At 39.8% G+C, this 15,027-nt stretch overlaps 1 protein-coding gene and 1 pseudogene across 1 annotated transcript in view; both read right to left on the minus strand.

Annotated features, from left to right (window-relative positions):
• Positions 1–15,027, minus strand: part of Slf2 (SMC5/6 complex localization factor 2) — a 51,730-nt gene that overhangs the window by 30,007 nt on the left and 6,696 nt on the right. Inside the window, exons 5-9 of the mRNA XM_048439157.3 lie at positions 11,582–12,549; positions 10,527–10,597; positions 5,853–5,975; positions 5,077–5,244; positions 2,475–2,577 (exon numbers count right to left, since the gene is read on the minus strand). Of these exons, the coding sequence (XP_048295114.2) occupies positions 2,475–2,577; positions 5,077–5,244; positions 5,853–5,975; positions 10,527–10,597; positions 11,582–12,549 (1,433 nt within the window). The remainder of the gene's footprint in view (positions 1–2,474; positions 2,578–5,076; positions 5,245–5,852; positions 5,976–10,526; positions 10,598–11,581; positions 12,550–15,027) is intronic.
• Positions 8,990–9,082, minus strand: LOC125403654 (U6 spliceosomal RNA; annotated as a pseudogene).

Raw genomic sequence — 15,027 nt, forward strand, 5'->3', positions numbered from 1 at the left:
CATAGCTATCTTAGTCTTCTCAACTTTTCTTCACCATACCTGACCCTTAACAATAAATTACTGTACACTCAACATTTCCCCCTACTTTTTCCGCGTTAGAATATGGGCTTCATGTGCTGTTTATCCAGTATCTGGCAGAGCTGACACTAAAAAATATCAACCCATGGAAAAATTGAACAGAAGAGTATTCTAAAATGTCTAATTCTTGCCAAACATAAGATTCCTTGACATGCTCTCAAAACTCAGAGTAGAAATGCTGTTTCCCCTACATCTCAGTTCATATGTGTGGTAATGTGAATGAAAATGGCCTTCATAGGCTCGTAGGAAGTGGCACTATTAGGAGGTATGGCCTTGTTGGAAGAAGCTTGTCACTAGGGGTGGGCTTGAAGGTTTCAGATGACCAAGACAGGCCCAGAGTCACTCTTCCTGCTGCCTGGCAATCCAGATGTAGAACACTCAGCTACCTCTCCAGCATCAAGTCTGTCCACATACCACCATACTCCCCAGCATGACAATTATGGGCTAAACCTCTGAACTGTAAGCCAGTCTCAATTAAGCGTTTTCCTTTAAAAGAGTTACCATGGTCATGGTCTCTTCATAGCAACAGAAACCCTAACTAAGACAGCATGTAATAGAGTTTTCTGATACCAGTATCACTGAGCTCCTCCACAAAAGCAGCCAGTGCTTGTAACTGCTGACTCATCCTCCCAGGCCATCCAATAACAGGTAAGGTAGATAGATCTCTTTGAGTTGGAGGCCTGATCTACATAGTGAATTCCAGGCCAGTGAGGGCTACATAATAAGACCGTCTTTAAGAGAAGATTGGATTTCTAGGACAAGACTTTTGTGTATATGTACATGAAGGCATAATCACCCACACAGGCCCCATTAGGACAAAGGTCAACACTGGCTATCTTCCTGTATGACTCTGACCTTCACTTACTGGGTGTGGAGGGAATGAATGTGTGTCATGGCAAGCCAGCAGAGGTTGAAGAACAACCTCTGGAGCCTGCTGTCTCCTACCATATGGGTTCTAGAGACTGCATCTAGGTTGTCAGGCTTGGAGGCAAACACCCTTACTGAATGAGACATCTTACCCAGCCCATTTCTTCTTACTTTTTGAGAAAGAGTCTCTTGCTGAACCTGAAGCTTGATTCAGCTAGAATAGCTGGCCAGTGAGTCCCCAGAATTTATTCCCCTGTATCCACTTCCGGCTCTGGAGCTGCAGACAAGTGCTGTCACTCCTGGCTTGCACATTTGTCCTAAGAATCTGAACTTAGGTCTCTTGTGCTTATCCAGGAAGATTTTATGTATTGAGACATCTCCTCTGCCAGTAAGGCAAACTTTTGCATAGTGTAAAATATCCCTTTATACTTAAAAACTGTTTACTCCTATCGTTTTCTATACATCCAGAATTTTATTAAAATAGAATACTCTAATAGCCTGAGAAAAAGGTGACATGAATCTTGTTCTTGAAAGGAGAATAATGGCCTCCCAGCTCTGTCAAAATATAGTGCATTAAATCCTGAATTACTGTCTTCTTGATATGTCAAGAGTAATAAACATCTACATTCCTGGCCAACATAGCTAGAGGAATAACAAAGCAATACATAAAATCAACACCACTTAAATAAAACAAAAATGAAGATATAGCTGGGCACATGGTGGTGCACGCCTAATCCAACATTTGGGAGGCAGAGGCAGGCAGATCGCTGTCAGTTTGAGGCTGGTCTGGTCTACAGAGCTAGTTCCAGAACAGCCAGAGCCATACAAAGAGACAGAGAAACCCTGTTTCAAAATACCAGAAAAACAAAAAACAAAAACAAAAATGCAAAAAGAGAAAAAAGATATATATATATATATATATATATATATATATATATATATATATATGTTAAATGAAGAAGGAAGAGAAACAGTTGGGTTTGCAATAAACATAAACATACACACGCATACAAACACACACATGCTGCTAATATGGCTGAGTGGCCTATACTGCTCTTGTAGAGAATTGGAATTCAGTTCCTAGTACCCAAGTCTGATGACTCAGTCACCTGTAATGCCAGCTTAGCTCCACAGGATCTGACACTTCAGGCATCTACAGGCACCTGCACTCACATGTATGTAACCATACATAAACACATATATGAAGAGAGAACATGGCTCTCCCTGCCTCATTTTATTATGCTCAGAAATTACGGGTGTAATACACTAATTTTTTTTGCTTAAATTTAATATTTTTCCTGCTTAATATTAAAAAAAATTTCATTTCATTCATTCATTCATTCATTAATGAATCATATGTGTGTGGGGGTGCACATATGCTCCATGTGGAGGCCAGAGCACAGCTTTCATGAGGTGGATCTTTCCTTCCACTGTCTGGGGCCTGGGAATTGAACTCAGGTTGTCAGGCTTGAAGTTCATTAATAGGAAATACAGCAGGAACCCATTATAAGCCCCAAACATTCTCTTACCCGAAACAGCCACTTTAACACAGGTACAGGACACTGGACATAGTGGTATGCAGAGGTAAGGAAGCCTTGTGTTGTCAAAAAAATTTGATCTGTTTTTCCTGATCTGGAAACAGAAAAATCAATGACTGTTACCTACAGCAAAACCTTTCTAGCACAAAGACATCTGATATAATCAGAGAAACAAGTAGGTAAACCTCAGTTAACAGAGGCAGATTCAATACTAACAAGGGTCACAAATAAGTTGGACGAGTGCCTAGCTGACTCAGTTGATGGACTCCATACTCCTCTGCAGACAAAGGTACCAGACTCAGGACATGGGCTTTTGTCAGTTTAGGGATGAACTTCCCAAAACTTGGCACCAGAATCCACATGGTTTCTACACCTGAAATGTCACACACTAAGAACAATAATCCTAGTCTAGGCATTGGGCCGATCCTAAGAGTTTTTCACCCCAAGGTCTGTGTTTTGTCTTTCTCAGTGGTACCTGTTTTGAATTTTAGCTGGGCAAACTAAAGTTCACTGAATCAGCAGAAATTAAGGTGTATGTGCTTCCTGGGAATCAGAACAGAAAATCACCACTATTAAGCAATAAGATACTACAAATGGAGAAAAAAGATGGCAAAAACAATATACCAGAGCCAGGACTTCCTACATGAAGTAAACAATCTGACTAGGGCTAGTACTCTTGTCACTGATGAACCTCTCTTTTGTGGTACTGGGAATATGTTTTTGGAGACAAGGTCTTGTTTTGTAGCTCAGGATGACTCTAAACGTGCCATCTTCCTGCTACAGCAGGTGCCACTACTTCTGACTTATGTGGTGCTGAAGATCAAATCCCAGGGCCATGTATATGATACATAATCACTCTACCAAATGAGCTACAGCCCAGCCATTACACATTCATTTTAATCTTAGCTGATAAAAAAAAAAAAAAAATAAGGGTGTACCATGCTTGAAGCTTTTGGCTTTACTTCTAGCACTGTAAACAAAAAGAAAAATCCATGTTGATGTGGTGTTAATACCAGCATGCAGGAGGCAGAGGTAGGCTCTTTTACTAGTCCCCAGCCAGAAGCTTTTTTAAATTTTTATTTTTTTTTTTTTAAAGCCAGGGTTTCTCTGTGTAGCTTTGGAGCCTGTCCTGGAACTTATTTTGTAGACCAGGCTTACCTCAAACTCACAGAGATCCACCTGCCTCTGCCTCCCGAATGTCGGGACTAAAGGCATGCACTACCTTTAGTCCCAGCCAATCAGAAGCTTTTAAGAACAACTTTTTAAAAAAGATTTTAGTTTATTGTGTATGGGTGTTAGCTTCTGTGATGGTTATTTTTGGCTACACCTAGAATTAACTAAAACCCAAATGGCTGGGCACACATGTGAGGGATTTTTTTTTAAATTAAGTCATTTTAAGTGTGAAGTTCTCTACCCTCCCCCATTTTGTTTTGTTTTGTTTTTTGAGACAATGCATCTCTGTGTAATCCTGACTGTTAGAACTAGCTCTGTAGACCAGGCTGGCCTCGAACTCACAGAGACACCTGCCTCTATCTCCTGGGTGCGGGGATTAAAGGTGTGCATCACCACAGCCTAGTTTGGGAAGACCCATTTCTAACCTGGATCTTTGAGGTGGGAATCTGGGCCACACCTTCTGCTGGCAGCCCATGTAAAGGCCATGGAAGGAGGAAGATTGCTCTTTTTGCCTCTTGCTCTGACTCTCGATCTCCCTGGCAAGTTCATTCACTCACTGGCATTAGAGGCTACTTACTCAGGATTCCAGCACACACTGAAGACCAGATTATGCATCCAATCTTGTGGACTGAACATCTAGATTTTCGGACTTTTCCTTGGTGGACCACAGCTTGTAAACCACTGTAATAAGTCCCCTTTCAATATATACAGATAAGTCTATGAATTCTGTTCCTCTAGAGCAGTAGTTCTCAACCTTCCTACTGCGGTGACCCTTTAACAGTTCCTCATGTTGTGATCCCCAATCACAAAGTTACTTTTGTTGCTACTTCTGTTGCTACTTTATAACTGTGATTTTGCTACTGTTACAAATCGCAATGCAAATATCTGTATTTTCCGATGATCATTCAAGCCCTAGCCAAGTTGAAACCTACAGGTTGAGAACTGTTACAGGTTGAACCTATAGGTTGAGAACTGTTACAGGTCTCAACTCTACAGGTTGAGAACTCTAGAGAACCCTGATTCTCTTCAATAGCCCTGCATGCATATATGTGCACCACATAAATGTCTGGTACCCACAAGGGTCAGAAGCCTGTTAGATTCCCTGGAATTGGAGTTATGGATAATTGTGAGCCATCACGCATGAGCCTGGGTCGTCTACTAGAGCAGTGTTATTTTTTTCTTTTCTAAGACAGGATTTCTCTATGTAGCCCTGACCATCCTAGACTCACTCACTCTGTAGACCAGGCTGGCCTTAACCTCAGAGATCCATCTGCCAGCCTCTGCCTCCTGAATGCTGGGATTAAGGGCACACACCGCCACCACCCCACAATAAGTATAATTAACCAATGAGCCATCTCTCTAGCCCTTAGAACAATTTTTTAATACAGAAAAAAACCCAAAATGTTTGTGATTTACTTACTTGAGAATAAGCTTTTCCACAGCACTTTCTCCGATAAAACCAGAGTCTCTTAAATCTAAGGTATACTGATTGAAAATTTTTCCAGAATTGAGAAAATTAAATATTTCTTCACCTGGATGATGATCAGGAATAGCATCAATTGTAACTGAAAATTTCTTTAGAAATTCCCTGAAACACAAAGACCATTGAATAGTGAAGAGTTAGGACACAAATGGTTTTGTATTTAAAAATGAAGGCAGTCAGTCAAGCAATAGTGGAGCACACCTTTGATCCCAATAATCCCTAGGGAGAGGCAGGCAGATTTCTGTGAGTTCAAGACCAGATCAGTCTACAAATCGAGTTCCAGGACAGCCAAGGCAACACAGAAAACCCTGTCTCAAAAAGAATGTTTTGTCCTTTTCTTTAAAGCTCGTAGTGAAAACCACTGATAAAGATTTATCATGTACCTTGTGAGGGGTTTTCAATTTTTTTTTTTTTTTTTCAAGACAGGGTTTCTCTGTGTAGGTCTGGCTATCCTGGAGCTCACTCTGTGAATCAGGCTGGCCTCTAACTTAGAACTCAGAGATCTGCCTGCCTCTGCCTCCCAAGTACTGGAACCAAAGGCTTGCACCACCATTGCCTATGTGCCTTGCTTTAAATGTTTGCCTTCCAACAAAACCCAAGTGTATCTCAGTCACCAGGCAGCCAATCATCAGTGGCCCAGCTGTTTCATAAAAGTCAAATTAAAAAATGATAAATAGTACTAGATGCTTATAGATGGTGTGAAAAGATACTACCTGTGTTCTTCCAAGAGGCCATCCTCATCATCAGTACTGTCCTGGTCACCAATTCTGATAGGAGATTTAATGCCCCGGCCTTGTCTTATGTCTTCCTGTAGCTGCTTCTGCAGTTCATCTAGCCTGAAAATTAAAAGAATGCACTAATAAACGATTTATATTTATTTATTTTTGAGACTGGTTCTCTCCATGTAGTCTTAGAACTCTCTCTATAGATCTGCCTGCCTCTGCCTCCTGAGTGCTGGGTGTAAAAGCATGCACACCAGGCCAGACTTATGACTTATTTAAAAAAGACAACCAGAGCCGGGCACTTGGTCTAAAGAGCTAGTTCCAGGACAGTCAAGGGTACACACACAAAAACAAACAAACAAACAAACAAACAAAAAACCCTGTCTTATAAAACCAAGCAAACAAACAAACGACCACCCCACAAACAAACAAACAAACAAACACCACAAAAGAAACCCAGATAACTTTAGCTGTTATCTAAAAGTAACCCCAAGCAACAACTCTTACTATATACTCTATTTTAAACAAATTCTGTTAGAATACAGGGCAAATCATATCTCCACAAAACATTACACTATTTAAAAAAAATGCTACTTTATGGGTATGTGTTTTGCCTACATGCATGTCTGTGAATCACGTGCACGCAGTGCCCATAGAGGCCAGAAGAGGGTGTTGATCTCCTGGCACTGGAGTCACAAATGGTGAGTCATCATGTGGGTGCTGGGAATCAAACCTGGGTCCTCTGGAAGAACAACCAGTACTCTTAGTCACTGAGCCATCTTTCTAGCCCCTTGAATATTTCTTTACAGCTAGAAATTTAAGAATGATCTGTCCAAACCAGAGAACAGAAAAAGAAAAATGGTAAATAATGATCAAATTTGATTATTTTCTCTAATCTTTAATACTCATTGACATCTTGCAGACCAACACCCTGATAAAGTTAATTAGGTTTTTGTCTTCATCACAGTCATCTGATTATTATCACCACACCTAACACTGAACACTTACTATGGCACACTCAAACATGAACTCTTGGTGAGACTAAAGGAAAATAAGCAATCAATAAACTTAACTGTTCTATCACTACTGATGGGTCAATCATCACACCAAATGTTACTTCTGTCTTTGGTCTGAGAAAGATATTATCCCTACTACCATATTGTGTCTGCACATGTGTGTACATATCTAGGTCTTGTGATATATCCTAGGCTGGCCTTACATTTGAGATCTTCCTGCCTCCCTCCACTTATGTGTTATTACTGGTGTGTACCACCACATGTATCAATGCTTAATTTTAAACATTTCTCTAAATTCAGAGGGAAAAACTTTTAACCTCAATGTCTGAAATTTTTTTATAGTTAACTTATATATTTAACAAGTTTGAGACTTGTATATATTAACTTTTATATAATGTAGGCAGTTAGACTTACTTTTAAAGTGACTTAAAATTGATTTTGAAACTGGGAGTGGTAGCTCATGCCTTTAACCCCAGTTCTTGGATCTTTGTGAGTTCAAGGCCACCGAGCCATCTCACCTACTCCAGTCAGCTAAACTTTAAATGAAGGGGGCTGGAGAGATGGCTCAGTGGTTGAGAGCACTGGCTGCTCTTCCAAAGGTCCTGAGTTCAATTCCCAGCAACCACATGGTGGCTCACAACCATCTATATTGAGATCTGGTGCCCTCTTCAGGCCTGTATAGGCAGAATACTGTATACATAGTAAGTAAACGAATTTTTAAAATAAATAAATAAATAAACTTTAAATGAAGTTTTGTGGGTTCATTTTATGGGTAGTCTTTGAATAAATTATTCTCATTAATATGTTATTTTCACTAGCAGTAAGTCTGTAACCAGTCACATAATTTTTAATTTAAAGTTTAATTTATATATGTGTGCCACACACGTATGTTTTTCCATAGAGACCAGAAGAGGGTGTTGGAGTTCCTGGAAGCGGTCTGAGCTACCAGACATGGATTTTGAAAAACAAAATCAGTCCCATTGGAAGAGCAGCAAGTATTTTTAGCCAGTGATCCTTATCACCAGGCTCACTGTTTAAAATTTTTATTTACTTCTTAATTTTTAAAATTATATTTAAGCCAGACATAGTGGCACATGTCTTTAATCCCAGCATGCAGGAGGCTGTGGCAGGCAGATCTCTCTGTGAGTTTGAGGATATAGTGAATTCCAGGACAGCTAGAGATACATAGTGAGATCCTATGTCAAAAAACCAAAACCAAACAAACAAAATTACATTTATTTGCATGTGTAAATGTGCATGTTTGTGCACACTAGGTTTGTACATAGGCTGGAGGATAACTCAAGAGTCAGTTCTCTCCTTTAACCATCTAAGTCTTAGGGACTAAAATCTAGATGCCAAGCTCAGCAGCACTGAGACAGACACTGAACTCTTGGCACTCTTCCTGCCTTAGTCTCCCAAGTTCCCGAATTCCAACAACTGCCACTATATTCAGCTAGTCACTTAAATTTCATTAGGGAAATTATGACCCTCAATTTTTAGAGGTATATAAAGTAGGCTGCTTATTATCATTTTGAACTATTCCTCCAAAGAGTAACATGATATAGGAATAAATGTACAGTTATCTTGGTTTCAAATTTTATACTTAATGTTGGGCATGGTGCACACACCTGTAAACCCAGAATTTGGGAAAACTAGGAGCAGAAAAATCCAAACTTTGTGGCCAGCCATAGCAACATAGTGAGATCAGGCCTAAGCAAATAACCCTTCCCCCAACGCAAGAAAACAGTAACAAAAATGCTTGAAATTGGTAAACATGAAAAAAAAAATGGTTTTTCAAATTTTATTTCTGTCAGTGGTGGTGGCGGCACACACCATTAATCCCAGCACTCAGGAGGAAGAGGCAGGGGATCTCTGTGAGTTTGAGACCAACCTGGTCTACAAAGTAAGCTTCAGTCAGAGCTATAGAGAAACCCTGCCACTAGAAAACAAAATGAACAAACAAACAAACAAAAACCTCCAAAAATAAATAGATTATTTTCCTAAGTGGAATCAATTTATTTATAACAAAGAATAACAATGGTTCCTTACCCAAAATAATTTATATCGTAAGAAAACTGAGTTTTTTCAGAGTTAAATGATGCTAAATTTTTAAAAAATATGGAAAGCTTCATAAATCTGTATGTCATCCTTACACAGGAGCCATGTTAACCTTCTCTGTATTGTTCCAATGTGCTGCTGAAGCACAAACAAAAAAATTCCAAGAAAAGGGTCTATCTTTATGCCAACAATAAAAACTAATCGATTAAAAAAAGGCAAAGGCTCTGGTTATGTAAAAGGCTGTGGTTGCTGTAGAAGACAGTGTGGTGGCTCTCCCAAATAATAATCTCCCAATAATCACCTCATGATTCACTAAGTCCGCATGTGGGGATATACCCAAAATACCCAAAAGGAGGTACACACATTGTCATAGCATTTCCCCCGCCACAACAGCCAAATAGTGGATACTGCCCAAGTGATCATTCATTAATTGTTAAATGAACAAAATGTGGCATATATGTAAGACAGAATAGTTAACCTTAAAAAGGAAATTCTAACCCAATCTTCACTACAAACAAGACATTATGCTAAGTACAATATTCCTGATCTAACAAAGAAACTACTAAATAATCTCACATGACATATCCAGAGCAGTCAACTTCATAGAAACAGGAAAAAAAAAGAAAAATGGTGGCTTGCCAAAGGCAGGGAGGAAGAGTCGAATGGTAATTGGCACGGAGTTTCAGCTGAGAAGACAAAGAACATTCTGGAGCCAGGAGGTGATGATGATGGCTACACTGATGTTAGTGTGCTAAACTAAACTGAACTAGGGCTGTGGAGACGGCTGCTGAGTAAGCGCTCCCTGCACAAGCATCAGAACTTGAGTCTCAATTCTCAGAACCCACATAAAAGCTGGATGCATATGCCATGCGTGGTAGTGCGCACTTCTAATCCCAGAACCCAGTAGGCAGAGGTAGGCAGAATTCTGTAAATTTGAAGGCAGCCAGGGCTACCCAGTGACATTCTTATCTAAAAAAAAAAAAAAAGGGCAATGGATGCATAGCCTAGGTGTCTGCAATCCCAGTGTGTCGCCAAGGAGATGGGTGGCGGAGACAGAAGACTCCCTGAAGCTCATGGTCAGCTGGCCTGGCATACACAGCACTGAGGAGACTGCCTAAACACTATGGAAGGAGTTCTCAGAGCTTCACATGCAGGCCACAGCAAACACACACTGACACTTTCATGCACACACACACCAAACATAAGTTCTACCCATGCTTTTCCTCAAGGATATCAGTTAAGACACTGTTATAACAAGCAAAAAGGAATTTATAATGATGCAATACAAGGTATACTGTAAAGCCTCTATCTTTTGATATCTCACGAATAAGAGAGCACATCGTATTTCTACAACAGTTGACAGGAAAACTGTAATAAAGGCACTCCTATAAAATGCATGTTAACTTCTAGTTCCCTTGGGATTTCTGGTGCTGGAGCCAGAAGTCAGGGCTTTGCACTTGCTTGATAATCACTTACCACTTGAGCTAAATCCCCAGCCCAATATATACCATTTTATCATTTAAGTTAAACTAAAGCCAATCACAAAAGCAAAGCAGCTTGTTAAATTTAACAGATTATGATTTTAACCAACCTTTGTGTGTCTTCCATTTCCTTTACAAGACGCTCTAAAGTATTTGTATAAGTTCCACTCTGAGAATATTCCTAAAACAAAAAGAAAGTTTAACAAATACTTTATAACTTATCTTAGTAGAAGAACTGGGACAATAAGTTATTAAAAGTACTAATGACTATTTTCTATCAGTAACCTGAGTCTGGATGGTACCCTTCTTAAAGGAAAAATTTCACCATCATGCTTTAAATCTAGTATTCTGTACTGCAGGCAATCTGATTCCAACATCCATTAGGAGGGACACTGCCTGTAAAACCCTGCTAACCTCTGGATCTAAATGCAAACACCCAAGGGCTCTGTGGCGTCCCTGACTTTGGTTCTGCATTCTATTTTAGTGAAATTAAACTACCACTAATTTTTAGGTGTTACCATGAAATATTATACCTTCCCCACCAAACTTTACAGAAATCTTCAAATTAATACAGTTTACTCCCAAGATAGAATGAAGCACTTTATAAATAAAATTGCACACCACAATTAACAACATTTCTACACTCTACCTTCATTTACAGCAGTGGTCTCCAAAGCAGGGGGTGTGCAAGGTGATCCATTGGGGTGCAGGAAGAAAATAATAGAACTTCTATTTATATGGAACTTCTATAGAAACTCCAGTAGAACTTAATCTATAGTAACTTCTACGTAACTGCCACAGGAAAATACTTAATTGTTCTTTTTCCTTCTAAATTCTGTTTTTGTCTATACTTTATTTCAAAAGTACACAGTATTATAGTGGTATATGTATAGAATCTATAAGTTACATTTATATTGGAGTACATGCTTAAAGTTTCCTTTCAATAAAAAAGTACATGTGATCAAAAAAGTTTGGAGACCACTGATTTACAATAATAAAATATAAGATATGGGGAACTCATTGACCCAAGAGAAAATCACACCCATGTCAGTCTAATAATGAGTTGTAGTAGTAAACACCAAATTTTAAAGTAAGTTAATAATCTATCTTCTTTAATTCATCTTTTCCCCATCAAGTGAAGACAAATTATCACAGAAGTACTTACTATGTAGTCTGATGACTGGGACCTAAGGCCCTTGGAAAAGGCAGGAGGCTTTCCTGAAGCTGGCGGAGTCTGGTTGAAGTTCAAAGCCATTATTTCTTCCAGCGATTTTAATGTTTCTTCTTCCTCATCGCTCTCTAAGTTGTAACCTAAACTTTCTTCATCACTATCAAAATCACCACTGAATTTCCTTGTCAGTGCACTGCTACCTGCATTGGAATTTCCTGAACTCTCTTTATCTAAAGGCGCTGCAGGGCTTGGGACACGTGGCACAACTTCCAAGGCAGCTGGGGGAGACTCTGTAGGAGGGCTGAACTCTGAATGCAAAGATCCCCCAGAACTTTTCCCTGAAGATTCATTAGAAACAGCCTTAATAGTCTTTGCTTTGTGTTCCTTGTGTTTGGAGGATTCTGCAGAATGCCCAGAATGTTCTTTAGAGGAGGAACGCTCTTTATCTTTTTTAGGAACTGGAAGAGTGCAATTTTTAGCATTTAATGGTACTCGAGAGGAAACAGCACTTGGAACATGGGAAAGTAAAGGTAGTTTTGTCTCTTTTGATGGCACAGAGCCAGCTGTTTTACTTTTCTGAAGGTTGCTAGCTCTTTTAATTGCAGATTTTTCCTGAGGTAAAGGTAAGTGGGGCTTCTGTATTTTAGTCTCTTTGGTACTTGCTGCGTGGACTTGATCACTATTCCTGGAAGAATGGTGGCCAGAATTTGAAGGTGCCAAGTCTGCAGAAGAACGCTCTGTTTCATCATCAGGTTCCTTGGCTATATCTTCCAAACGCAGAACACCACCTGGTGTCTTCAGTGCAATGTGTCTTATAAACTTTTCCTTCTGATGTGATATGTCTGGACGCTTCTCTAGGAAGGACTCTTTTGCTTTTGGTATGATAGATTCTTTTGTGCTTTTCAGATCTGAGTCCACAGAGTTCCTTTTTCTTTTGTCGGAGAGTTTATTCTGCTTAGAGCCTAAAATTAATTTTTGTCACATCAGTGAAAAGCATACTGTTCTATCTGGCTCAAGCTTAATCACAGAACTCTGATGAAATGTTTAAACTGAAACCATTAACTATGTTTATGTGATGAAGAAAGGGAACTGAAAGGGATGCCCAAGAAATTTAGAGCTAAATGACAGGTGCTCAATGTTATTGTTAGTCTATTAAGTTACTATTTTACCAGAGGTATTGCTCTCTAAACCTAAGACTCTGTACACTGGCACTATGGCACTAAATGAGGGTATTCCAGAGTACTTCTGTTCAAAGTGGATATTCTTTTCAAGTCCCCAAACAACCTGGTTCTAGAATAAATTACTTCTAAAAATAAAAGTGTGGGGGTTTTAGATTACAAGCAAATATAGGATTAAAAGACAGATAAATAACTTATTTAAAAATAAATTGAGGCTGGGCGGTGGTGGCGCACGTCTCTGTGAGTTTGAGGCCAGCCTGGGCTACAAGAGCTAGTTCCAGGACAGGCTCCAAAGCTACAGAGAAACCCTGCCTCGGAAAAACCAATAAACAAACAAACAAACAGAGTGGGTGCTGTGGTACACGCCTTTAATCCCAGCACGAGCGAGGCAGAGGCAAGGGAATCTCTGTGAGTTTGAAGTCAGCTTGGTCTGCATAGTGCTCCAGGACAGCCAAAGCTATACAGAGAGAAATCAATCAAACAAACAAACAAACTCTACCTTGCATTGTGGTGCACACCTACAATCCCAGCAGTAGGGAATCTGAGGCAGGAGGGTCGTGAATACAAGGTCAGTCTGGACTAGAAGGGGCTGGGGGGAACTGGACAGCCCTGTTTTAAAATGATGGAGGAGGGCTAACTGTCTATGTGTTGCTTTCATTGGTTAATAAAGAAATTGCCTTGGCTTTTGATAGGACAGCAGCTTAGATAGGCGGAGTAGACAGAACAGAATGCTGGGAAGAGGGCAATGAGGCAGACGCCATGCAGCCAGCTGCGAGGTCAGACATGCTGAATCTCTCCCGGTAAGCCACGACCACAGATTATTAGAAATGGGTTAATCAAGATGTGAGAGTTAGCCAGTAACTAACTCTCTAGCGATAACGGGTCAGGCAGTGTTTAAATGAATACAATTTGTCTGTTGTTATTTCTGGGGCTAAGCTAGCCATGCGGGATCCAGGCGGGAACGCAGCCTGTTTCTTCCTTTTACATTAAAAAACAAAAACATAAAAACACCAAACCAAAAACTAACCCCATAAATAGACTCATCCAAATCACCTAGTGATTACCACCAATTCTTATGTCCTTCTAGTTTCAGTTGCTATGGGCTTTGCTGTCTCCCCAAATACGGTCAACTACTGACGTTCAGCACTAAAGAATGAGAACTTAACTGGGAACAGGGTCTTCACAGATATACCCGAATTAAAACTAGGTTGATGCGAATGATCAACTTCCTTACAAAAATGGGAAATTTAGACTCAAATACAGGTATGCTAGAGGTTATACGCAAGATACCATGTTACTGAGTGATGACATTTTAAGTAAAGGAATATTGAAGCTTACAAGCAAATACCGGAAGCTGTAATATGTAAAGAAGCAGTCTTCTCCCAGAGTAATCAGAGGAAAGCCTTATCAATGCACTGATTTTAGACTTCAACTTTCTAGAACTATGAGGTAATAGTTTTTGCTGTTTGAAGCTACCCGAGCTTGGGTACTTTATTACAGATGCCTGTGTTCGTTAACAACTGCAACCAGAAACACTTCAATAGCTATTTGTTTGCCCAACGTTGGCAGTGAATGGCTTTAATTCTAGCATTCAGGAGGCAAAGGCAGTTTGAGGCCAGCCTGGTCTATAGAGTGTGTTCCTGGACAGCCAGGACTATACAGAGAAACCTTGTCTAGAAAAAGCAAAATAGAACAAAACAAAAACAATGCAGGAAGAGAAATCAAATGACTAAAAACCAAGGCTGAGGTAGTTAAACAGATTATCTTTTGTTTGTTTGGTTTGATGAGACAGGGTTTCTCTGTGTAGTTTTGGAACCTGTCCTGGAACTCAGTAGACCAGGCCTGCCTCTGCCTCTCAAGAGCTGGGATTAAAGGCATGTACCCGGCTTAGTGTTAAATTTTTTTAATACTGTAATTCTGGATCCCTACTTATATCTTTTTATAGATAGTTGTCATCTCAAATTGCTTCAGATCCTTCTGTAGGCAAAAGAGATTTAACATGAATGATGCTTCCCAGATCCCTGCACAACACTAAACCAGGTTCTATCAGGGCTCACTTTCAGTGTTTAAATTTAAAAAATGTTCTATTTTTTTCTCCTGTTAAAAAAAGATACTTTAAAGAACTCCTGAGTTAGGTGGTTATGGTGGTGCAAGCCTTTAATTTCAGAACTGAAGAGGCAAAGGCAGGTACACCTTTGTGAGTTCAAGGTCGTCTACACAGGATTCCAGGACAGTCAAGGCTATAAAGAGAGACCACATCTC

This window comes from Myodes glareolus, chromosome 7 (genome assembly GCF_982192425.1).
Source record: "Myodes glareolus chromosome 7, mMyoGla1.1, whole genome shotgun sequence".
Taxonomy (NCBI): domain Eukaryota; kingdom Metazoa; phylum Chordata; class Mammalia; order Rodentia; family Cricetidae; genus Myodes; species Myodes glareolus.